The 24,985-nt window shown below is 43.7% G+C and overlaps 1 protein-coding gene across 1 annotated transcript; it reads left to right on the top strand.

Annotated features, from left to right (window-relative positions):
- Positions 1-20,314: 20,314 nt before the first annotated feature.
- LOC103643291 (14-3-3-like protein GF14-C) lies at positions 20,315-23,749 on the top strand. Its single transcript, NM_001112207.2, has 6 exons — positions 20,315-20,494; positions 21,544-21,956; positions 22,058-22,136; positions 22,302-22,424; positions 23,052-23,168; positions 23,261-23,749. The coding sequence occupies exons 2-6, from the start codon at positions 21,565-21,567 to the stop codon at positions 23,318-23,320; spliced, it is 771 nt and encodes a 256-aa protein (NP_001105677.2). The 5' UTR covers positions 20,315-20,494; positions 21,544-21,564; the 3' UTR covers positions 23,321-23,749.
- The last annotated feature ends 1,236 nt before the right edge of the window (positions 23,750-24,985 follow it).

The raw sequence follows: 24,985 nt of genomic DNA, 5'->3' as shown, positions 1-24,985 counted from the left end.
GCTATCTATGGACCAGCTCAAGACAACTATAAACAGAGTTTTTTGGTAGAATTAGTAAACATGTGTAGTCATGTGGATCTTCCTATCGTAATTGGTGGGGATTTTAACATCCTTAGGCCTCGTTCGTTTTGGCTGGATAAGCCCATTCCGTGCCTCATTCTGGCAGGAACGAATCAGCCCAGTTTAGAATCTGGTCCAGTCTCCTAGAGTTGTTCGTTTTCGTTTTGACCTGGGCCAGAAACAAACCCGCCTGATTTTAATTCTCATCCCTCAATCCTTGGCATGGAACGAGTCCAGGTGACCTACCTTCCGGATCTGGAAACGGGCTGGTGACAGGAATGAATGACAATCCATGATTCACTTGATCCTGGGCTAGCTTTGTTACTGACTTAGCTTGGATCCTAGGCTGCCGAACAGGGCCTTAGAAAACCAGATGAAAAAAATAACGACAGATTTGATCATCATTGGCCTTTCCTTTTTAATGTTGTGATTGATGGTCTTGATCTAAGAGAATTGGTGACGTCTGGTAGGCTGTACACATGAGCTAATGCGCGCCAAAATCCCACGTACGAGAAACTTGATAGAATACTGGTCACTACTGAATGGGAGGAGAAATATCCAAAAGCAGCGACGAATGCCCTATCTAGGGACATTTCGGGCCATACGCCCATACCCCGCTATTACTCAAATCAGGGGACATTATGGCACCAAAAGGGCGGCCACCTTTGTTTAAATTTGAGCTAGGGTGGCTTCTGCGCGATGCTTTCGTGGAGATGGTAAGGCTCTGTTTGGTTTCTACGGATTGGAGATCTGGAATAATTTCTAGTCGGATTATTTCTCTAATTTATATAAATTTTGATGAGCTGGAATGAATCCGGGTTTATTCCTATGCAAACGAACAGGCCCTAAAGGGGTATGGATGAATGAGACTAGGGGAAATACCCTGACGCCCCGTTTGGATCACTGGAATTGAATTCCATTCTAATAATAGTAATTTAGTCATATATCAATTAAGCTAATTCACTTTTATACAAAATATATTTGTATACTATTATTAGCAAGATGTCCTAAATATTTATGTGCTACATTTTTACTATAGATGAGTAGAACGAAGAGTGTCATGTAAGTTATAGATTAGAAATAAATTCTAATCATGCATAAAATCATTTCCTATCCTCCACCCTATGAATTTGAGATAGGCTTATATATGAACTTTAGAAAGTGGTGGAATGCCACATTCCAAACGAAATAAGTTACTTTATTGAGTGAATTCCAATTCCATTAAAATGAAGGGATCCAAACGCCCCGTGATGGAAAAATGGCAGGCAAAAATCAGAAGACTACCCCAATACCTTCGGGGTTGGGCTAAAAGTACTAGCGGGGATCAAAAAGGAAAAGAAAAGGATATTAGATAAACTGGATGAGTTAGATAAACATGCTGAGGTATATAATCTAAACCAGTATGAAATAGATTTGAAACAATATCTTCAGAATCGTGTAGCACATATGCTACGGGAGGAAGACATAAAGTGGTATCAACGGGCGAAAGTGAAGGAGCTGTTAGAAGGCGATTCAAACACTAAATATTTTCAGTTGATCTATTTTCAGTTGATTGCTAATGGAAAACATCAGAAAACTCGAATTTTCCAGTTGAGAGATGGGAATCAAATGATAATTGGTGATGAGCCTTTGAAGACTCACATTACTAAATATTATAAAAAATCTTTTTGGTCCACCAGAAAACAGTGACTTTGTTATGGATGATGGTCGAAAATGATTTTTTGACATTGGGGTTCACGGAAGATGAGGTGGAGACAACAATCTTTAGGATGGAACATAACAAGGCTCCTGGACCTGATGGATTCCCAACGGAATTCTATCAGGCTTTCTGGGATGTAAATATGTAATCAAACTAGAGTTGATGGCTTTGTTTATGGAATTTCACAAAGGAACATTGCCGCTATACAATATAAATTTTGGAACAATTATACTTCTTCCCAAATGCAAGGAGGCTTTGTTGATTCAACAATATCGGCCCAAAATGTCAGTTTTAAAGTATCCACTAAGGTGGCAACAAATAGAATCATGTCATTGGCGCAAAAAGTAATCAGTCCCACACAAACAACTTTTATTCCAGGGAGGAATATCATAGAAGGTGTGGTAGTCTTGCATGAAACTATGCATGAGCTTCATAAGAAAAAGAAAAGTGGGGTCATTTTTAAGATTGACTTTGAAAAGGCGTACGATAAGGTGAAATGGACTTTTGTCCAACAGACCATACACATGAAAGGATTTTTCGACACATGGTGTAGTTGGATTGTGTCGGGTACCGTAATTAGGGGTACCCCCAACACTCCTAAACACGGCTGGTAACCACCCTCAGCACAAACCGCAAAGACGGGCGCGATTCAGGTCAAGGCCTCGTCTACCAAGGGACGCAATCTCGCCTCGCCCGAGCCCGGCCTCGGGCGGGAACAGTAGTCCCGGACGAATTCACGCCTCGCCCCAGGGCCTCCTCAGGCGGTGGGCGCACCCTCGACTCGCCCGAAGTCCAGCTCGGACAGGCTTCGTTGTGAAGCAACCTTGGCCAAATCGCCTCACCAACCGACCGTATCACATGCACATTTAATGCGGGGATCGCCTGACACCTTATCCTGACACGCGCGCCTCAGTCGGCAAGGTCGAAGTGACCGCAGTCACTTCGCCCTTTCACTGACCGACCTGACAGGAAAACAGCGCCGCTCGCCCCACTCCGACTGGTGTGCCACCCACCGGGGTAAGACTGACAACAGCCGAGTTCAGCCTCGGGCGCAACCGGAAGCTCCGCCTCGCCCGACCTTAGGCATCGGCCTCGGGAGGAGGTCTCCGCCTTGCCCGACCCCAGGACTCGGCCTCGGGAGGAATCGCGTCCTCGCCCGACCCCGGCCTCGGCCTTAGGAGAAGTCTCCGCCTCGCTCGACCTTGGGCTCGGACCGACCGCGCCACAGGGGATACATCATTACCCTACCCTTAGCTAGCTCAGGCTACGAGGGAACAAGACTGGCGTCCCATCTGGCTCACCCCGGTAACAGGTAATGATGGTTCCCCGCGTGCGTCCATGACGTCGGTGGTTCTCAGCCCCCTACGGAAGCAAGGAGACGTCAGCAGGATCCCAGCTGCACCGCCAGCTGTGCTTCTACAGGGCTCAGGCACTTCTTCGACGGCCACGTTATCGCGTACACAGGGCTCAAGCACTTCTCCGACAGCCACGTTGGCATGTACACAGGGCTCGGGCACTTCTCTGCCAAACACGTTAGCGCATAGCTACACCCCATTGTACATCTGGACTCTCTCCTTGCATCTATAAAAGGGAGGTCCAGGGCCTTCCTGCGAGAGGGGTCGCACGGAGGGATGAGCAAACGAACAGACTCTCTCTCTCTCTCTCGCGACGCTTGTAACCCCTACTACGAGCATCCCCCGGTGCGAGATAATACAAGCCGCATTCCCCCTTGTGTTCCATCTTGCGCCAACCCATCTGGGCAGGGGCACACAGCGATAAATTCACTGGTCGGCTCGGTTGAGGGTCCCCCGGGTCCAAAACGCCGACAGATTGATACTATCATTAGAGGGGTCAAGTTGCGATCAAGATTAATGACCAATTAGGGTCATTTTTCAAACAAAGAAAGGTATGAGACAAGGAGACCCATTATCACCGATTATGTTTAATATTGTGGTGGATATGCTGGCTATCTTAATAAATAGAGCTAAAGTGGACAGTCGACTATCTGGTTTAGTGCCACACTTAGTGGATCGATGTTTATCGATTTTACAATATGCCAATGATACGATTCTATTCATGGACCATGGTTTCGAGAAAGCAACTAATAATAAACTAATATTATGTGCTTTTGAGCAATTATCCGGTCTAAAGATTAACTTCCATAAAAGTGAAGTATTTTGTTTTGGTGAGGCAAAACAACATGAACAACAATATGCTCAACTTTTTGGTTGTAGAAAGGGGAATTATCCATTTAGATACCTAGGCATTCTGTCACACCCGGGCTTTAAGGAACAAAGCCGGGTGCATCTCATACATGCGCCAAAGAAGATAACATATATAATAATAGAGTGTATCGAGATAAATGTCACAGTATAATCAGGGTACTTATTACATAGCGGAAGTCTTACAAAATAAAAGATAAATATAAAAGGATCTAAAATCTATCATTGGCGCCAGAAAGTCAACTGGGAGACACCACCTAGATCGAATCGAACTCCTCGATGTGTGGCTCCACTTGAACCACCTGTTCTTCTCCTGGGGGGGTGTGAGACAGTAAGAGTGAACTCACATACATTCATAGCTCAACAAGTTGTGGGGAATAATGTGCATGAACTCACCAAAGGTGGGAGTTCATGTGAAGTGTAAGACTGATCAACAAAATAAAGGTTGAAGCTGAGCATTGCTTTTATAAGTTGGTCAAAGATTTTATTAGCAATTACTAAGTATAAGTAAATACCAAACCTTAGTAATAATAAGTAAAAGTAATAATAAAATAATCCCAATGCGATGCAAATGACAAATTGAGTTTTAATTCCATAGATTAATCATGTGAGGGTCCGAGTTGTTCATGACCGTGAGCACGACTAGTATACCGGTTTTACACTCTGCAGAAGTTGCGCATCTGATAGTCGCCTAGAGGGGGGGTGAATAGGGCGAAACTGAAATTTACAAATACAAACACAACTACAAGCCGGGTTAGCGTTAGAAATATAAACGAGTCCGCGAGAGAGGGCGCAAAACAAATCGCAAGCAAAATGAAGAGTGTGACACGCGGATTTGTTTTATCGAGGTTCGGTTCTCGCAAACCTACTCCCCGTTGAGGAGGCCACAAAGGTCGGGTCTCTTTCAACCCTTCCCTCTCTCAAACGGTCCCTCGGACCGAGTGAGCTTCTCTTCTCAAATCAAAGCCGGGAACAAAACTTCCCCCGCAAGGGCCACCACACAATTGGTGCCTCTTGCCTTGATTACAATGGAGTTTTGATCACAAGAACAAGTGAGAAAGAAAAGAAGCAATCCAAGCGCAAGAGCTCAAAAGAACACGACAAATCTCTCTCGCTAATCACTAAAGCCTTGTGTGGAATTGGAGAGGATTTGATCTCTTTGGTGTGTCTAGAATTGAATGCCTAGCTCTTGTAAGTGGTTGAGAAGTGGAAAACTTGGATGCAATGAATGGTGGGATGGTTGGGGTATTTATAGCCTCAACCACCAACTTGACCGTTGGTGGAGCCTGTCTGTTCGATGGCGCACCGGACAGTCCGGTGCACACCGGACATGTCCGGTGCCCCAGCCACGTCACCAATGCCGTTGGATTCTGACCGTTGGAGCTTCTGACTTCTGGGCCCGCCTGGATGTCCGGTGCACATCGGACATGTCCTGTTCATTGTCCGGTGCGCCAGTATGGGCGCGCCTGACTTCTGCGCGCGCAGTGCGTGCATTAAATGCGTCGCAGGTAGCCGTTGGTGCCGATATAGCCGTTGCTCCGCTGTTACACCGGACAGTCCGGTGCACACCGGACAGTCCGGTGAATTATAGCGGAGCAGCCGCTGCGTTTTCCCGAGGCTGGCGAGTTCCGGAGGCCGCTGTTCCTTGGAGCACCGGACACTGTCCGGTGTACACCGGACAGTCCGGTGAATTATAGCCGAGCGCCTCTGGAAATTCCCGAAGGTGGCGAGTTTAAGTCGGAGTCCTCTGGTGCACCGGACACTGTCCGGTGGTGCACCGGACACTGTCCGGTGTACACCGGACAGTCCGGTGCCCCAGACCAGAGGTGCCTTCGGTTGTCCCTCTGCTCCTTTGTTGAATCCAATATTTGATCTTTTTATTGGCTAAGTGTGAACCTTTTACACTTGTATAACTTATACACTAGAACAAACTAGTTAGTCCAATTATTTGTGTTGGGCAATTCAACCACCAAAATTATTTAGGAACTAGGTGTAAGCCTAATTCCCTTTCAATCTCCCCCTTTTTGGTGATTGATGCCAACACAAATCAAAGCAAATATAGAAGTGCATAATTGAACTAGTTTGTACAATGTAAGTGCAAAGGTTGCTTAGAATTGAGCCAATATTAATACTTACAAGATATGCATGGATCGTTTCTTTGTTTTTAACATTTTGGACCACGCTTGCACCACATGTTTTGTTTTTGCAAACTCTTTTGTAAATTCTTTTCAAAGTTCTTTTGCAAGTAGTCAAAGGTAAATGAATAGGATTTTGTAAAGCATTTTCAAGATTTGAAATTTCCCCCCCTGTTTCAAATGCTTTTCCTTTGACTAAACAAAACTCCCCCTAAATGAGATCCTCCTCTTAGTGTTCAAGAGGGTTTTGATATATCATTTTTGAAATACTATTTTCTCCCCCTTTTGAACACAATAGGATACCAATTGATAATATTCTTGGAAACACGAAGTTTTTGAAATTGGTGGTGGTGCGGTCCTTTTGCTTTGGGCTCATACTTTCTCCCCCTTTGGCATGAATCGCCAAAAACGGAATCATTAGAGCCCTCGAAGTTACATTCTCCCTTTTTGGTCAAAACAAATGAGTGAAGATTTTACCAAAGATGGAGTCCTTTTGCTTGGTGCTCATGCTTTCTCCCCCAAGAACGGAGAGTTGCTTGGAGCGACGGCGAAGGATGAGTTACGTAGTGGAAGCCTTTGTCTTCGCCGAAGACTCCAATTCCCTTTCAATACACCTATGACTTGGTTTGAAATAGACTTGAAAACACATTAGTCATAGCATATGAAAGAGACATGATCAAAGGTATATAAATGAGCTATGAGTGCAAGTTAACAAAAGAAATTCCTAGAATCAAGAATATTTAGCTCATGCCTAAGTTTGTTAAAGGTTTGTTCATCAAGAGGCTTGGTAAAGATATCGGCTAATTGATCTTTAGTGTTAATGTAAGAAATCTCGATATCTCCCTTTTGTTGGTGATCCCTAAGAAAATGATACCGAATGGCTATGTGCTTAGTGCGGCTATGCTCGACGGGATTGTCGGCCATTTTGATTGCACTCTCATTATCACATAGTAAAGGGACTTTGGTTAATTTGTAACCGTAGTCCTGCAGGGTTTGCCTCATCCAAAGCAATTGCGCGCAACAATGGCCTGTGGCAATGTACTCGGCTTCAGCGGTGGAAAGAGCGACCGAATTTTGCTTCTTTGAAGCCCAAGACACCAAGGATCTTCCCAAGAACTGGCAAGTCCCCGATGTGCTCTTCCTATTGATTTTACACCCCGCCCAATCGGCATCCGAATAACCAGTCAAATCAAATGTGGATCCCCTAGGATACCAAAGCCCAAACTTAGGAGTATAAGCCAAGTATCTCAAAATTCGTTTTACGGCCATAAGGTGAGCTTCCTTAGGGTCGGCTTGGAATCTTGCACACATACATACGGAAAGCATAATATCCGGTCGAGATGCACATAAATAGAGTAAAGAGCCTATCATCGACCGGTATACCTTTTGATCCACGGACTTACCTCCTGTGTCGAGGTCGAGATGCCCATTAGTTCCCATGGGTGTCTTGATGGGCTTGGCATCATTCATTCCAAACTTGCTTAGAATATCTTGAGTGTACTTCGTTTGGCTTAGGAAGGTGCCTTCTTGGAGTTGCTTCACTTGAAATCCTAAGAAATACTTCAACTCCCCCATCATAGACATCTCGAACTTTTGTGTCATGATCCTACTAAACTCTTCACATGTAGATTCGTTAGTAGACCCAAATATAATATCATCAACATAAATTTGGCATACAAACAAATCATTCTCAAGTGTTTTGGTAAAGAGCGTAGGATCGGCCTTTCCGACTTTGAATCCATTTGCAATAAGAAAATCTCTAAGGCATTCATACCATGCTCTTGGGGCTTGCTTGAGCCCATAAAGCGCCTTAGAGAGCTTATAGACGTGGTTAGGATACTCACTGTCTTCAAAGCCGGGAGGTTGCTCAACATAGACCTCTTCTTTGATTGGTCCATTGAGGAAGACACTTTTCACGTCCATTTGATAAAGCTTAAAGCCATGGTAAGTAGCATAGGCTAATAATATGCGAATTGACTCAAGCCTAGCTACGGGTGCATAGGTTTCACCGAAATCCAAACCTTCGACTTGGGAGTATCCCTTGGCCACAAGTCGAGCTTTGTTCCTTGTCACCACGCCATGCTCATCTTGCTTGTTGCGGAAGACCCATTTGGTTCCTACAACATTTTGATTAGGACGTGGAACTAAATGCCATACCTCATTCCTAGTGAAGTTGTTGAGCTCCTCTTGCATTGCCACCACCCAATCCGAATCTTGGAGTGCTTCCTCTACCCTGTGTGGCTCAATAGAGGAAACAAAAGAGTAATGCTCACAAAAATGTGCAACACGAGATCTAGTAGTTACCCCCTTATGAATGTCGTCGAGGATGGTGTCGACGGGGTGATCTCGTTGGATTGCTTGGTGGACTCTTGGGTGTGGCGGCCTTTGTTCCTCATCCTCCTTGTCTTCCTCATTTGCATCTCCCCTTGATCATTGCCATCATCTTGAGGTGGCTCATTTGCTTGATCTTCTACTTCATCAACTTGAGCTTCATCCTCATTTTGAGTTGGTGGAGATGCTTGCGTGGAGGAGGATGGTTGATCTTGTGCATTTGGAGGCTCTTCGGATTCCTTAGGACACACTTCCCCAATGGACATGTTCCTAAGCGCGATGCACGGAGCCTCTTCAATACCTATCTCATCAAGATCAACTTGCTCTACTTGAGAGCCGTTAGTCTCATCAAACACAACGTCACAAGAAACTTCAACTTGTCCGGAGGACTTGTTAAAGACTCTATATGCCCTTGTGTTTGAGTCATATCCTAGTAAAAAGCCTTCTACAGTCTTAGGAGCAAATTTAGATTTTTTACCTCTTTTAACAAGAATAAAACATTTGCTACCAAAGACTCTAAAATATGAAATGTTGGGCTTTTTACCGGTTAGGAGTTCATATGATGTCTTCTTGAGGATTCGGTGTAGATATAACCGGTTGATGGCGTAGCAAGCGGTGTTGACCGCCTCGGCCCAAAACCGATCCGAAGTCTTGTACTCATCAAGCATGGTCCTTGCCATGTCCAATAGAGTTCTATTCTTCCTCTCCACTACACCATTTTGTTGTGGCGTGTAGGGAGAAGAGAACTCATGCTTGATGCCCTCCTCCTCAAGGAAGCCTTCAATTTGAGAGTTCTTGAACTCCGTCCCGTTGTCGCTTCTAATCTTCTTGATCCTTAAGCCGAACTCATTTTGAGCTCGTCTCAAGAATCCCTTTAAGGTCTCTTGGGTTTGAGATTTTTCCTGCAAAAAGAATACTCAAGTGAAGCGAGAATAATCATCCACAATAACTAGACAGTACTTACTCCCGCCGATGCTTATGTAAGCAATCGGGCCGAATAGGTCCATGTGTAGGAGCTCTAATGGCCTGTCGGTTGTCATGATGTTCTTGTGTGGATGATGGGCTCCAACTTGCTTTCCTGCCTGGCATGCGCTACAAATCCTGTCTTTCTCAAAATGAACATTGGTTAGTCCTAAAATGTGCTCTCCCTTTAGAAGCTTATGAAGATTCTTCATCCCAACATGGGCAAGTCGGCGGTGCCAGAGCCAACCCATGTTAGTCTTAGCAATTAAGCATGTGTCGAGTTCAGCTCTATCAAAATCTACTAAGTATAGCTGACCCTCTAACACACCCTTAAATGCTATTGAATCATCACTTCTTCTAAAGACAGTGACACCTATATCAGTGAAAAGACAGTTGTAACCCATTTTGCATAATTGAGATACAGAAAGCAAATTGTAATCTAATGAATCTACAAGAAAAACATTGGAAATAGAATGGTCAGGAGATATAGCAATTTTACCAAGACCTTTGACCAAACCTTAATTTCCATCCCCGAATGTGATAGCTCGTTGGGGATCTTGGTTTTTCTCGTAGGAGGAGAACATCTTCTTCTCCCCAGTCATGTGGTTTGTGCATCCGCTGTCGAGTATCCAACTTGAGCCCCCGGATGCATAAACCTACAAAACAAGTTTAGTTCTTGACTTTAGGTACCCAAATGGTTTTGGGTCCTTTGGCATTAGACACAAGAACTTTGGGTACCCAAACACAAGTCTTTGACCCCTTGTGTTTGCCCCCAACATATTTGGCAACTATCTTGCCGGATTTGTTAGTCAAAACATAAGATGCATCAAAAGTTTTAAATGAAAGACTATGTTCATTTGATGCACTAGGAGTTTTCTTCTTAGGCAACTTGGCATGGGTTGGTTGCCTAGAACTAGATGTCTCACCCTTATACATAAAAGCATGATTTGGGCCAGAGTGAGACTTCCTAGAGTGAATTCTCCTAATCTTGCTTTCAGGATAACCGGCAGGGTACAAAATGTAACCCTCGTTATCCTGAGGCATAGGAGCCTTGCCCTTAACAAAATTAGATAATCTTTTAGGAGGGGCACTAAGTTTGACATTGTCTCCCTTTTGGAAGCCAATGCCATCCTTGATGCCAGGGCGTCTCCCATTATAGAGCATGCTACGAGCAAATTTGAATTTCTCATTTTCTAAGTTGTGCTCGGCAATTTTAGCATCTAGTTTAGCTATATGATCATTTTGTTGTTTAATTAAAGCCATATGATCATGAATAGCATCAATGTTAACATCTCTACATCTAGTACAAATGGAAACATGCTCAACACTAGATGTAGAGGGTTTGCATGAATTAAGTTCAACGATCTTAGCACGCAAGATATCATTATTATCTCTAAGATCGGAAATTGTAACATTGCAAATATCTAGTTCTTTAGCCTTAGCAATTAAATTTTCATTTTCTACTCTAAGGCTAGCAAGAGAAATGTTTAATTCTTCAATCCTAGCAAGCAAATCATTATTATTATCTCTAGGATTGGAAATCGAAACATTACAAACATGTGAGTCAACCTTAGCATTTAAACTAGCATTTTCATGTCTAAGGTTGTCAATCATCTCATGGCAAGTGCTTAGCTCACTAGATAGTTTTTCACATTTTTCTACTTCTAGAGCGTAAGCATTTTCAACCTTAACATGCTTCTTATTTTCTTTAATAAGGAAGTCCTCTTGGGTGTCCAAGAGATCATCCTTTTCATGAATGGCACTAATCAATTCATTAAGTTTCTCTTTTTGTTGCATGTTGAGGTTGGCAAAAAGAGATCGCAAGTTATCTTCCTCATCACTAACATTTTCATCACTAGAAGATTCATATTTAGTGGAGGATTTAGATTTAACCTTCTTTTTGCCGTCCTTTGCCATGAGACACTTGTGGCCGACGTTGGGGAAGAGAAGTCCTTTGGTGACAGCGATGTTGGCGGCGTCCTCGTCGTCGGAGGAGTCGCTAGAGCTTTCGTCGGAGTCCCACTCCCGACAAACATGGGCATCGCCGCCCTTCTTCTTGTAGTACCTCTTCTTCTCTTTTCTTCTCCCCTTCTTGTCGTCGCCCCTGTCACTGTCACTTGATGATGGACATTTAGCTATAAAGTGACCGGGCTTACCACACTTGTAGCAAACCTTCTTGGAGCGGGACTTGTAGTCTTTCCCTCTCCTTTGCTTGAGGATTTGGCGGAAGCTCTTGATGACGAGCGTCATTTCCTCATTGTCGAGCTTGGAGGCGTCAATTGGTTGTCTACTTGGTGTAGACTCCTCCTTCTTCTCCTCCGTCGCTTTAAATGCCACCGGTTGCGTTTCGGACGTGGAGGGTTCATCAAGCTCGTTGATCTTCCTTGAACCTTCGATCATGCACTCAAAACTCACAAAATTCCCGATTACTTCCTCGGGGGTCATTAGTGTATATCTTGGGTTGCCACGGATTAATTGAACTTGAGTAGGGTTAAGGAAAATAAGAGATCTTAGAATAACCTTAACCACCTCATGGTCATCCCACTTTTTGCTCCCGAGGTTGCGCACTTGGTTCACCAAGGTCTTGAGCCGGTTGTACATGTTTTGTGGCTCCTCCCCTTTGCGAAGCCGGAACCGACCGAGCTCCCCCTCGATCGTCTCCCGCTTGGTGATCTTTGTAAGCTCATCTCCCTCGTGCGCGGTTTTGAGCACATCCCAAACCTCCTTGGCGCTCTTCAACCCTTGCACTTTGTTGTACTCTTCTCTACTTAAAGAGGCGAGGAGTATCGTCGTTGCTTGAGAGTTGAAGTGCTCAGTTTGGGCCACCTCATCCTCATCATAGTCTTTATCCCCTACGGATGGTACCTGTGCACCAATCTCAACAACATCCCATATACTTTTGTGGAGTGAGGTTAGATGAAATCGCATTAAATCACTCCACCTAGCATAATCTTCACCATCAAAAGTTGGTGGTTTGCCTAATGGGACGGAAAGAAGAGGTGCATGTTTAGAAATGCGAGGATAGTGTAGGGGATCTTATTATACTTCTTGCGCTCTTGGCGCTTAGAAGTGACGGATGCCGCGTCGGAGCCGGAGGTGGATGGCGATGAAGAATCGGTCTCGTAGTAGACCACTTTCCTCATCCTCTTTTTCTTGTCCCCACTCCGACGCGTCTTGTGAGAAGAGGATCTCTCCTTCTTCTCCTTTTGGTGTGAAGAAGACTTCTTCTCCTTCCCTTTGGAGGAGTTCTTCTTCTCCTTTCTCTTGGTGCGGGACTCTTCCGATGAAGTGCTCCCATGGCTTGTAGTGGGCTTTTCGCCGGTCTCCATCTCCTTCTTGGCGTGATCTCCCGACATCACTTCGAGCGGTTAGGCTCTAATGAAGCACTGAGGCTCTGATACCAATTGATAGTCGCCTAGAGGGGGGGGGGGTGAATAGGGCGAAACTGAAATTTACAAATACAAACACAACTACAAGCCGGGTTAGCGTTAGAAATATAAACGAGTCCGCGAGAGAGGGCGCAAAACAAATCGCAAGCAAAATGAAGAGTGTGACACGCGGATTTGTTTTACCGAGGTTCGGTTCTCGCAAACCTACTCCCCGTTGAGGAGGCCACAAAGGCCGGGTCTCTTTCAACCCTTCCCTCTCTCAAACGGTCCCTCGGACCGAGTGAGCTTCTCTTCTCAAATCAAAGCCGGGAACAAAACTTCCCCCGCAAGGGCCACCACACAATTGGTGCCTCTTGCCTTGATTACAATGGAGTTTTGATCACAAGAACAAGTGAGAAAGAAAAGAAGCAATCCAAGCGCAAGAGCTCAAAAGAACACGACAAATCTCTCTCGCTAATCACTAAAGCCTTGTGTGGAATTGGAGAGGATTTGATCTCTTTGGTGTGTCTAGAATTGAATGCCTAGCTCTTGTAAGTGGTTGAGAAGTGGAAAACTTGGATGCAATGAATGGTGGGATGGTTGGGGTATTTATAGCCTCAACCACCAACTTGACCGTTGGTGGAGCCTGTCTGTTCGATGGCGCACCGGACAGTCCGGTGCACACCGGACATGTCCGGTGCCCCAGCCACGTCACCAATGCCGTTGGATTCTGACCGTTGGAGCTTCTGACTTCTGGGCCCGCCTGGATGTCCGGTGCACACCGGACATGTCCTGTTCATTGTCCGGTGCGCCAGTATGGGCGCGCCTAACTTCTGCGCGCGCAGTGCGCGCATTAAATGCGTCGCAGGTAGCCGTTGGCGCCGATATAGCCGTTGCTCCGCTGTTACACCGGACAGTCCGGTGAATTATAGCGGAGCAGCCGCTGCGTTTTCCCGAGGCTGGCGAGTTCCGGAGGCCGCTGTTCCTTGGAGCACCGGACACTGTCCGGTGTACACCGGACAGTCCGGTGAATTATAGCCGAGCGCCTCTGGAAATTCCCGAAGGTGGCGAGTTTAAGTCAGAGTCCTCTGGTGCACCGGACACTGTCCGGTGGTGCACCGGACACTGTCCGGTGTACACCGGACAGTCCGGTGCCCCAGACCAGAGGTGCCTTTGGTTGTCCCTCTGCTCCTTTGTTGAATCCAATATTTGATCTTTTTATTGGCTAAGTGTGAACCTTTTACACCTGTATAACTTATACACTAGAACAAACTAGTTAGTCCAATTATTTGTGTTGGGCAATTCAACCACCAAAATTATTTAGGAACTAGGTGTAAGCCTAATTCCCTTTCAGCATCTTTACCCATAAGTCATGTTACTCATCTGCCAAGGGGTCATGAATCCCATGCACCTCTACCAAGGAAGCGAGATAGGGTAACACTACGAGGCCTTTATAAAGTTCCACTAGCTTCAGAAAACCCGCTATAGTTTCTAGGAAGCTCCAATGCAGGGATCCCTCGCCTGACCGCCATCGTAGCAAAATCAACCCAAGGACCTCCCTACACTGACCACTCCCCTACTGCCCTTGCCCCTTTCGGGTAAGGTAGTCATCCACTAGCTTTCCTAGTTAATCAGCCAAGGGCATCCCATACTACCCTTGTGGTAGCACTGTTTTCCCAGGTGGTCGCTCCATGTTCCAATTAACATAATGATCTTATCATGAACATAAATAACATAACAGAATAATTGGAACATGGATGTAATGAAATATTGTCCCAAAACCATATAAAGCAATAGCATAGCTACCCAATTGATTCAGGGATAAACAAGGTAAAAAGGATAACCAGTCTAGGGTGACCTATTGGGTCCCATCAAAATTAAACCTATGCATTGACAAGTGATAATAAAGAACATTATTGGGTAAATGAAAGTGATCAAGGACACAACTTGCCTGACACTTGAGATTCCAGTTACCAGGGTGATTCTTCTGATCCTCGTGACCACACTGCTAGTCGTAGTAATACAAACAGACATGGTATAGACAAAATTAATATCACACCAAACATAAGAACATACTGCATAATAATGATTTACGGGTTGCTACGAGATCGTGGGAACGAGAACCACTAAGATCGGAATTACGAGTAAGGAGTCATGATTTTATAGAAGATCTATGTGATTAAAATAAATAAATATATTATAAATTGGTTAGGATATCCCATATGGGAGAAAATTCTATAAATAATTATCTCAACATTAATCTAAGTTAAAAATTGACCACATATCTTATTCTAGTAGGTTATAATGGTAAGCAATTTAACAAGACTAACCAACACACGTTAAATAAAGATCTAATTATAAAATAATGTGACATGGCACAATAAATGTTGTTATTGCATAGTATATATTTATACGAGACTAACGCAACTTGAACGGATCAAATCGGAGTTATATATTTTAAGTTATGAATTTCCAGAGATTCTGTGTGTTTTGTACAAGATTAAATACGATATCAATTTTATTGTGACATTCATGTCAAAATAGTGGAACTGAATAATGAACAATAATATTATGAAATTATAGCAATTGGAATGGACTAATTTGGACATCATATGAATTTTCTATGAATTAAACAAATTCTAGCATTTATTTTTACATTAAAAATTTATTTCCATGTTTATTTATTCAATTTATAAGTCTCTGGACTGTGCACACTAATACAGGGAATAGGAGGGGCTACGGCGCAAAACGTCCCAAGACCCAGAGCTATCCCGCAGGTTAGCGGGTTTATTCTATCAAAACATAGGGTCCTATATGAAAAGTATGCATTCGCAAAAAGGGTATGAAGCATCCCAGGCCGTTCGATCTACTCCAAGTGGTCCATATTAGACTGCCACTTGTCTGAACCGGTACGCCATTAGCGCCCTTGGATCCCGGATCTGTGGTCGAGATTCGACCACGCTATAGACTAATCTCCACTGCCCAACCTGGATCCAACGGATTAGATCAACGATCCCCTGCTTCGCACAGATTACCCCCACCTCTGGTGACCCGACGGCGGCGCCCGTGTCGGAGCGGCGACGCATCGCCGGAGCACCCCCAAAATCCTATACTCGCTGTCCCAAAACTCAATTAACACCCTCCTACTCGATGTCAGGCGGAAAGCGACACAGGGGAATGAATCCTCACCAAACATTGATGCCCGAGCGGCTCTGGCCACGACAGAGCGCGGTTTGGTGACGTCGTGTGATCTCCGGCGAGCAATTCAGCATCGCTCCCTCACGATTCCGCCCGAAACGGCAACAGACGCGTTCCATGAGCTTCGTAGATCACCCATGGCCACCATGTGGGCTCCGAGCAGTAATCGTAGACCGGGATGACGTGGGCGGCTCCCGGTGGTGTCGGCGGCTGGGCTAACGGGCGCTAGTCGGGCAGGGAGGAGCAGGGGTTTAGGTCTTATAGGAGGCCAGACCCGGGCGGTTCCGTTGCATGCTCCAGCTCCGGTGGAATAGGGACCTTCCCCCCGTCCGCGCGTGGAGCTTGACCAGGAGCACGCCATGCGCGAGATTTGCGACCCGCAACGACCGGAGCTAGAAGACCGGTCCGCCCGATGGGTCCCACATGGAGGTGGCGGCAACGAGAGGCAGTGTGTGGAGAGCGGGCCCCATGATCCAGTGGCCCAAGGCGAGAGCACGCGAGCGCGTGTGTGAGGCATCGAGAGGCTGACGGCTGGGGTCCATCTGTCGGTGTCCACGTGACTGAGATGGGCTGGCGCAGAGGAGTTTGGGCCGAGAGGTGGGCCGAGGCCGGCAAATGTTGGCCCAAGCAGGGTATTTTCCTTTCTTTTTCTTCTTCTATTTTCTGTTTTATTTTCTTTTTGTTTGTAAATTTCAAATTTGAATTTAAATAATGTTGTGATCTTGTACCCAAATTATAGGTACAAAATAAACATAATAGTATAAAAGGGGTCTAATTATTTATATATTCATTTTCTTTATTCTTGTTTAGTATTTTTCCTTCCTTTTCTCAAGTTCTAAAATTTCCTTTTCTATTTCAAAGTTCCCACTTCAAATTCAATTCAAATTCAAACTCCCATTTTGAACTTTAAATTCCCAAGTGTCAAGGTTAACACTAATGTGATTATAACATCTACTGTTTACAATATTATTTCTCTATTCTTTTCCTTGTTATTTATTTATGGAAGAAATAAATAGTTCCATTAAATCCCCTTTCTTATTTTCTATTTAATTTTCATATATACTTTGAGGTTCCAAGTTTAAATTATGACTCTTTACTAAAATGTTTCACCACATTTTCATAAGTATAAAATGCCTATAGTGCATTATTTAATGAAGTGAATAGTCATTTTGTTGGATAGAAAATTCTCTATTACTCCTTTCTAAAATAGTTCTTGTTTTTCAAAATCCAGTCCTCAATTTTCAATACTCAGGTATGATTTGAGATATCTGAATTTGCTATTTCATTCCTTCATGTATTTATTTTATTATTATTAATTTTTCTTATACAGATTTTGGGCCTTACACATTCCTATGCATGTCAACAAACTCAGTAACGCGGATTGGAATATTGTTGTGGGAAAATTTGAAAAGAAGTTGAGTAGTTGGAAATGGAAACACATGTCGGTTGGTGGTAGGCTTGTCCTAATTAACTCTGTCCTCACAAGTTTGGCGATGTTCATGTTGTCTTTTTTAGGTTCCAAGAGTTCTCAAAAAAGATAGATTACTTTAAATCGCGCTTTTTTGGCAAGGGGAAGGACATAAGAAGAAGTACAAGTTCACCAAATAAAATAGTATTTGCCAACCTAAGGATGTAGGGGGTTTATGCATTAAGAATCTTGATATACAGAATATATGTTTATTAAGCAAGTGGATGTTTAAGCTCCTAAATGAAGAGGGCTTATGGCAGACACTGCTTAGGCGGAAATACTTACGAAACCAAAATTTAGCTCAGGTACAGAGGCAACCAACAGATTCACACTTTTGGGGGGAGGGGGCTAATGAAAGTAAAAGAAGATTTTTTAGCTTTGGAACCTTTTGACTTAATGATGGTAATCATGCGAGATTTTAGGAGGACAAATGGCTGGAGAACTTCTCTTTGAAAGATCAGTTCCCACAACTCTACAATTTAGTAAGACGAAAGAACACGGTGGTGGCAAGTGTTTTTAGCACCGTTTTGTTAAATGTTTCTTTTCGTCGTGGATTGGTAGAACTGTTAGAAATATACTCTAGAGATAATCATAGAGATGAGCATATTTCTTTGTATATATATATATACATATATATATATATCTAGATTGTATATTAAGAGCCTGAGACTTCCAATACTAGAGGAAGCTCAGGTCAGACGATGCAATCCGGTCGAGCCGGACCAGGTCCGAGCTGCTATAAAAACACCCCACGCCGCCAGGGATTAGGTTTTAGCGGCGGCGGCGGTTCCCTCGGGCGTGCGAGTGGCAGCGATCCTGGGGGCCAGCAGCGGTACCGCCCTGAGGCGGGTGACCGACGATGGCGTTCCACTAGGAACGAGCGACGACGACGCTCTCGAGGTGGGCGGGCAAGCGGTGACGGCGCTCCCGAAGCGGGCGGGCGGCGGCGGCGGTTCCCTCGGGCGTGCAAGTGGCAGCGTTCCTGGGGGCCAGCGGCGGTACCGCCCTGAGGCGGGTGACCGACGACGGCGCTCCACTAGGAACGAGCGACGACGACGCTCTCGAGGTGGGCGGGCAAGCGGTGACGGCGCTCCCGAAGCGGGCGGGCGGCGGCGGCGCACCCTAGGCCCGGTGGCAACGCCGGTTGCGCGAGGCGCGGTAGGCGTCGGCAGTGGCGACGGTGGCCACAAGGGACGTGGGTCGCTCCCGCGGTCGCACGAGGCGCGATCGTCTCTGGCGATGGCGACCACGCAAGGCGTGGGTGGCTCTGGCGTCCTTCGACGACCAACTCTTCCAATCCGGTGGCTTTGGCGACGACCTTTGATCTATCGGCCTCAGGATCGTCCTCCGGCGACGAACTATCCGATCCATGTTTATGCCATCGATGATTATGTTTTATGCCTGCTGCTTACACTATTTATGCATTCCAGTGTTTTTTACGACGATGAATACGATTTTATGTTGCCATAAAATTGTCCCTAATTCCCGTGGTGTTGTTAGTTGAACTGATATTAGTTTTTTATCAATTATGCTACACGGTGTATGTATTTATGTGACTTTGTATATGAATTTATGCTCTGCATGAACCATGTCATCCTATTTTTTTTTGCATGCGTGCAGTTGAAACGAAAATATCATCCAAAATTTTCGCGCATGCAATGGAATCTCCAACGACCTGCCATAATTTTTGGATCCACATAAAAATAGAAACCGCATGGATGCGACTCCCAAACTTTTCGAAACTACCATAAAAATAGGATCGTGAATATAACCCACCAGAGATATCAACCTCTCACATTGGCTCGGTATTTACGCTTATAACTGAGTGGTTTTATGCTCAAAACTTAAGATTTTTACGCTCGAACCTGGAGATGCGTCCATCAGTGAACCACATGCCAGTTTTATAACGAGTGGGGGCAACAATCCTATTTAAAACGAGAAGGAATTATTCAATCATAGGCACTCATCTCTAAGAGTTTCAGTAGAGCATCCATTTTGGTTCATTGAAGAGAAGATTTAAAATTCTTGATGATGCTACACAATTCTCTAAAATTGTGGTTGGATATTGTATTATTCACAACTGGGTGATACAGGATGGAGGAGATGAATTTATCATTCCTGGGAGTGAGGAATTGCCTACCATTAATCATCAACACATCTTCGCATAGATAAACAATGTAACATGCCATTATGATTAACTTCAAGCAGGAACTAGTCAATGCTATGTGGGAAGACTATAATGCAAACACTATTTGATTTTTATGTATTTTCTATTGCTATGTGACAAGGTGTATAGACATGTAGCTTTTATTTGTATGGACATGTATCTTGCTGAAATTTGGACATATATCTTTTATTCGTATGGATATGAACTACACTGAATAATAATATGGACATGAACTACACTGAATAATAATATGGCGGAGATACCCGCGGGGACCCATTAAACTTATATATGATGATGTTTTCATTTAATATATAATGATAAAAATAAATAATTACAATATTAAAAGATAACTTGTTGTATAACTATGTTTATTTTGATGTACATATAATGATTTCTAACATCTGACAATGTGTATATATGAATGTTTTGTATTAATAACAAAAAAAATATGTCATAATTATAATTTAAATAAGGACGGGGATTCAGATGGGGATTTATCCTCCGCGAGAAATAGTGATGGGAAAGAAATATCTTTCACAAAAGTTCGTGAGGATCCTTGTGTAGAATTTTTTTTGTCAGGAGGACAAGTATGGCCGTATGGGAAGCCAAAATCCAACGGAAATTCCCAGTTGCCATCGGATCATCTCTCTACTACGACAAATGGGTCCCACTAGTGTGCCGCACCCGCAGGCCACCACGGCCTGCGCGAGGGGTGTCGGTGTGGGCTCTTGGAGTCGCCGTGGCGCCGTGACATTGGCTCGCTGACCGTAGCCTGCCGCTCGCATCCCGCTATAAAAGCTCCCCACGCTGCTTCGCCATGCCCCAGGCCCACCGCTAGCATCCGCAGTTCCCCCGCGCCCGAGACGCAACCCCGCGCCAGGAGGTTAGGGTTCCCGATGTTTCTATTTTTTTCTGAGAAATTAATGTTGCGTGCTTTCAAGATTGCTGTCCTTCCTGATCTAGTTGCGTGTTTGTTCTACGGGAGATGCGGAGTGCTGCGACGCCTTATTTATTTATTTTCGGTTGGTGTTCTGCGATGTGGCGAGATCCGCTTTGTGCTCGGTGCCTTTGTTCGAGCTAGATCCGCCAGATCCGAGGCTTCGAGCGAACGTGACGCCTAGATCCGCCTGATTTGGGAATAATTTGGTGCGAGGACCGGCTGTTGATGAGCTTTTGGGTTTACGTTCCCCTTTTGGGGTTAGGAACCGTATCTGTTACGGGCTTGGAGCGGGGACACGGATGGTTGAATGTGGAATTTGTTGAGTGAAGTAGTGTCTGCATGAGGTGGATATTTGATTTGTATGTACAAGTGCCTTCACGGCTAGTATATTAAAGGTAGTTCTCTCTGTTGCTGCTAGGTGCTGGATGTGATTTCTGGATTTATGTAGTTCGGTGCGTCGGATTTTGGTCCATTTTTTACCTGTTGATCTGGTGTTTTGAATGATGATGGCATTATATAAATTTGTCAAGATCTGGCTGGTCCTTTCCAGTGATCCGTTAGGCTGTAGTTTGAATCAGTTATTTCTGTCTGATTGCTTAATTTGATGGATTTGGGGATCATAAGGGAATGAGCAAATTGCTTAATTAGATGGATTTGGGAATCATAAGGGAATGAACAGATCATATTATCTGCTTTGTGTGGGTTCTGTTATTGCAATTTTTGAACCTGGACGTGGGTACTCTGGTACTAAGCTACTGTTGGATTAGATGGTGCTTCTTGGTGTTGCTGTATTACAGTTTCAATTGGGTTTGTATGAAATATTTCTCGGAAATTATATCAATAAGCTTGTTCCTATAAAAAAATATGGAGCAGCTTAATGGATTAAGTCAGAGTTTAGTGGCCAGCCATGTACCTTTCCCATATAATAATTTTAGTTGACATTTTTTTGTACTGTTTGTAGGCAATGCCTTATCAGTTCCCTTTTGTTGCAGTAAGTTTGTTCTTTTATCGATATGGCGAGGGAGGAGAATGTCTACATGGCCAAGCTGGCTGAGCAGGCCGAAAGGTATGAAGAGATGGTTGAGTATATGGAGAAGGTGGCTAAGACTGTAGATGTGGAAGAGCTCACTGTTGAGGAGCGTAACCTCTTGTCGGTCGCATACAAGAATGTGATTGGGGCTCGCCGTGCTTCATGGCGCATTGTCTCTTCTATTGAACAGAAGGAGGAGTCCCGTAAGAACGAAGAGCATGTGAACCTTATCAAGGAATACCGTGCGAAGATCGAGGCTGAACTGAGCAATATCTGTGATGGCATCCTGAAGCTGCTTGACTCCCACCTAGTGCCTTCTTCTACTGCTGCTGAATCAAAGGTCTTCTACCTCAAGATGAAGGGTGACTATCACAGGTTGGGAAGGGTGCACTGCAATATAACGATGTGCAACCATATCTGTATAATCTGAAGAAACCAACCAGATTTCTTAACCTTCCCGTTCTTAACTATGGCAGGTATCTTGCGGAATTTAAGACTGGTCCTGAGAGGAAGGAATCTGCTGAGAGCACGATGATGGCCTACAAGGCTGCTCAGGTTTGTTCGTTTTTTTGTTCTGAACTTCTGATAATATGACAACTGCCTTTATGATGTTTGTTATATTTTCATATCGTATGGGATGACAAGTTCATTTCTTTGAATGCTTACTTTTAGTATTTACACTTTTTCTTATGATGTTTTATTCTGCTATGTATTGTGTAGGACATTGCGCTGGCTGAGCTGGCACCTACCCATCCGATAAGGCTTGGGCTTGCTCTTAACTTCTCAGTGTTCTATTATGAGATTCTGAACTCCCCAGACAAAGCTTGCAACCTTGCAAAGCAGGTTGGAATTACATATACTTTTCTACTATATATGTTCATTTTACCATGATTAGGCGAGGATTTGTTTGTGCATTTGAGCTTGGACAGAAATATCCATAAGTGCCTTTTAACTGTAACCGATATGGTCCTTGTCCTAAATTGTTCAGCATTCAGGAGCTTTTTATTGGTTCTCATATGACAAACCTTTGCCCTTATAGGTTCACATTGCGATTTGACTACTAGATATTTTGATCCCTGTGTATCAGATCAGATAGTTTCTGTTTAGTAATGCTACCTCTGATATGGTGGGCTGCAGATCCTCCATGTTTGCACACATCTAAACAGGCTTGCTTCTAGTAGTTTTGTGCCATTCAGCCCTGTTATTGCTTGACTCGTGCTTGTTATTATGCACCTCGATAAAACGAATCTTCATGTTCTATTGAATTATGGACATACTTGTAATATCTGGCACCTATGTCATCAAGATGATGGTACTGTGTGTTTTACAGTTTGAGTATCTAACTCGATTAATTTGTGGTAACTAGGAGTCATTTGAGTGGGTTGTCTGATCATTTAACTTCTATATTGTGCTTTAGTTCTTATGCCATTGGAACTTTGATAATTGATAGTGATTGGCTAATCTTTGCAGGCGTTTGATGAAGCTATCTCCCAGTTAGACACCCTTGGGGAGGAGTCATACAAAGATAGCACTCTGATCATGCAGCTCCTTAGGGACAACTTGACCCTTTGGACCTCTGACCTCACGGTATTTTCGTATCCCAAATAAGTCTGATCTTTAATCTGTTGCCCGTCTACTCTTTCTATCTGGTGCTAAAAAATTGTATTTGGTATGTGCAGGAGGATGGTGCTGATGAGGGCAAAGAAGCCCCGAAAGGTGAGGCTGGTGACGGACAGTAATCTTGGGAGAGCGCATATTGTTCGAGCCCATTGTTTTAGATGCTCTATGCTGTCGAAGCTGAAGCTGTGCCGTGCTATTATTGTAGCTGATTTCCTGTTCCCTCACTTCTTTTTTTATATTAGTAGGCTGGTAGTGTTCGAATTAGTTCCCCATTGCTTTGTGTTGCCGCTAGTTGGCATTAAGTCCGTGTGGACTGGTATTATTCACTGGATTTGAGAAGCATGTCAGTGGTTGCTCTAGCGTTTTATTGAGTTTTGAAGTCATCTCCCTCATTTCGGTTTCAATCATTTAGCAGATTGTGCATATGGTTGTGTAAAACACAGTTTTGCACAATTGCACAATTTACGTAGTGTGGTTTGAAATAAGAGTGAGATTTGGGCTGGATGTGCGGTTGGCTGTTTGAATCTGCTCTTTAGGGCCTGTTTGGTAGGGAGGTTTTGAATACTACAGTTTTTAGAATACCACAGTTTTCAACTGGAAGTGACACAAATACTATGGTTTTACTTTAGTCTAGTTAAATCGTGATATTAACTAAAACCACAAGCTGTGTGGCTCGCACCTTGCTGGGCCGACATGGTGTGTGAACGGACCAAACAGAAATCAAGTTTTCGACGGCACCTTGCACGGGAGCAACAACACTTTGCCTCGGGACATCACTTCTTGCCATATTGAAGAAAAACTCCGGTTCCGAGCCAAGTTTTCAATACCCAAAAATACTGTGGTTTTAGAAACAGAGTTTTTGAGATACAATTATGATAGTGTTAGAAAATAAAATAGATACAAAGATTTACGTGCAAAAATATTTTTTAATGTAGAGGAGCAAACAACTACGAGTAAACAGATCCACTATCAACTACAGAGTACAAGTTATAGATAGGGTCTATATTTATAGGCGTACAGAAAAATATATTCTAAGGTATATTCCAAATATATAAAAAAGAATTAGAGGTATATTTCAACAAATCTTCCTTTGACTTTAAATCCATAGAACTGTTTCCCAAACACTACTAGGATGCTAAATTTGAATATCAACTAAGTTTAAGGAATCATTATACTTGGAACTGGAGCACGACTTCGTATCATCAAAATAACATCTCTTCTGGAACGTAATAGAAACAACTTCATCATCAACTGTTGAACATTGCAGGAAATAAAGATTATTCAAACGATTGTCCTTCAAGATAATACGATTACCACGAGAAATCTTAAGAACACCATCAATAGCGGCAAATTTGAATCTCATTTTCTAAAGTGCTCAAAGAAATAAGATTTCTCTTTAATTTTGGAACAAAACGGACATAGATAAGTTTCTTAATACTGCCATCATGAACTTGGATATAAATAAAGCCGATTCCAATAATCTCACATGTGGATCCATCTCCAATAATAACCTCACAATAAAACTGAACATAATCAGAAAATCAATCTCTATGCGAACAAATATGAAAAGTGGAAGCGGAATCTAGAACCCAAGAAGAGCACTTTTTAACAGAGGCAACAAACAGAGCTTCTCCATTATCCAAAGTTTCAACAAAACTGGCTTCAATAGAAGACTTATCAAATTCTTTTTTCTTTCTCTCCTCTTTATTTCTCACTTTGGGGCACTGATAAATATGATGAGTATTTTTCCTGCAAGAACAACAATAAAGATTGGATTTATGATC

The sequence above is a fragment of the Zea mays genome, chromosome 1, assembly GCF_902167145.1.
Source record: "Zea mays cultivar B73 chromosome 1, Zm-B73-REFERENCE-NAM-5.0, whole genome shotgun sequence".
Classification (NCBI taxonomy): Eukaryota; Viridiplantae; Streptophyta; class Magnoliopsida; order Poales; family Poaceae; genus Zea; species Zea mays.
Note: the sequence above shows the minus strand (reverse complement) of the source record. Positions and strands in the feature narration are given on the sequence as shown.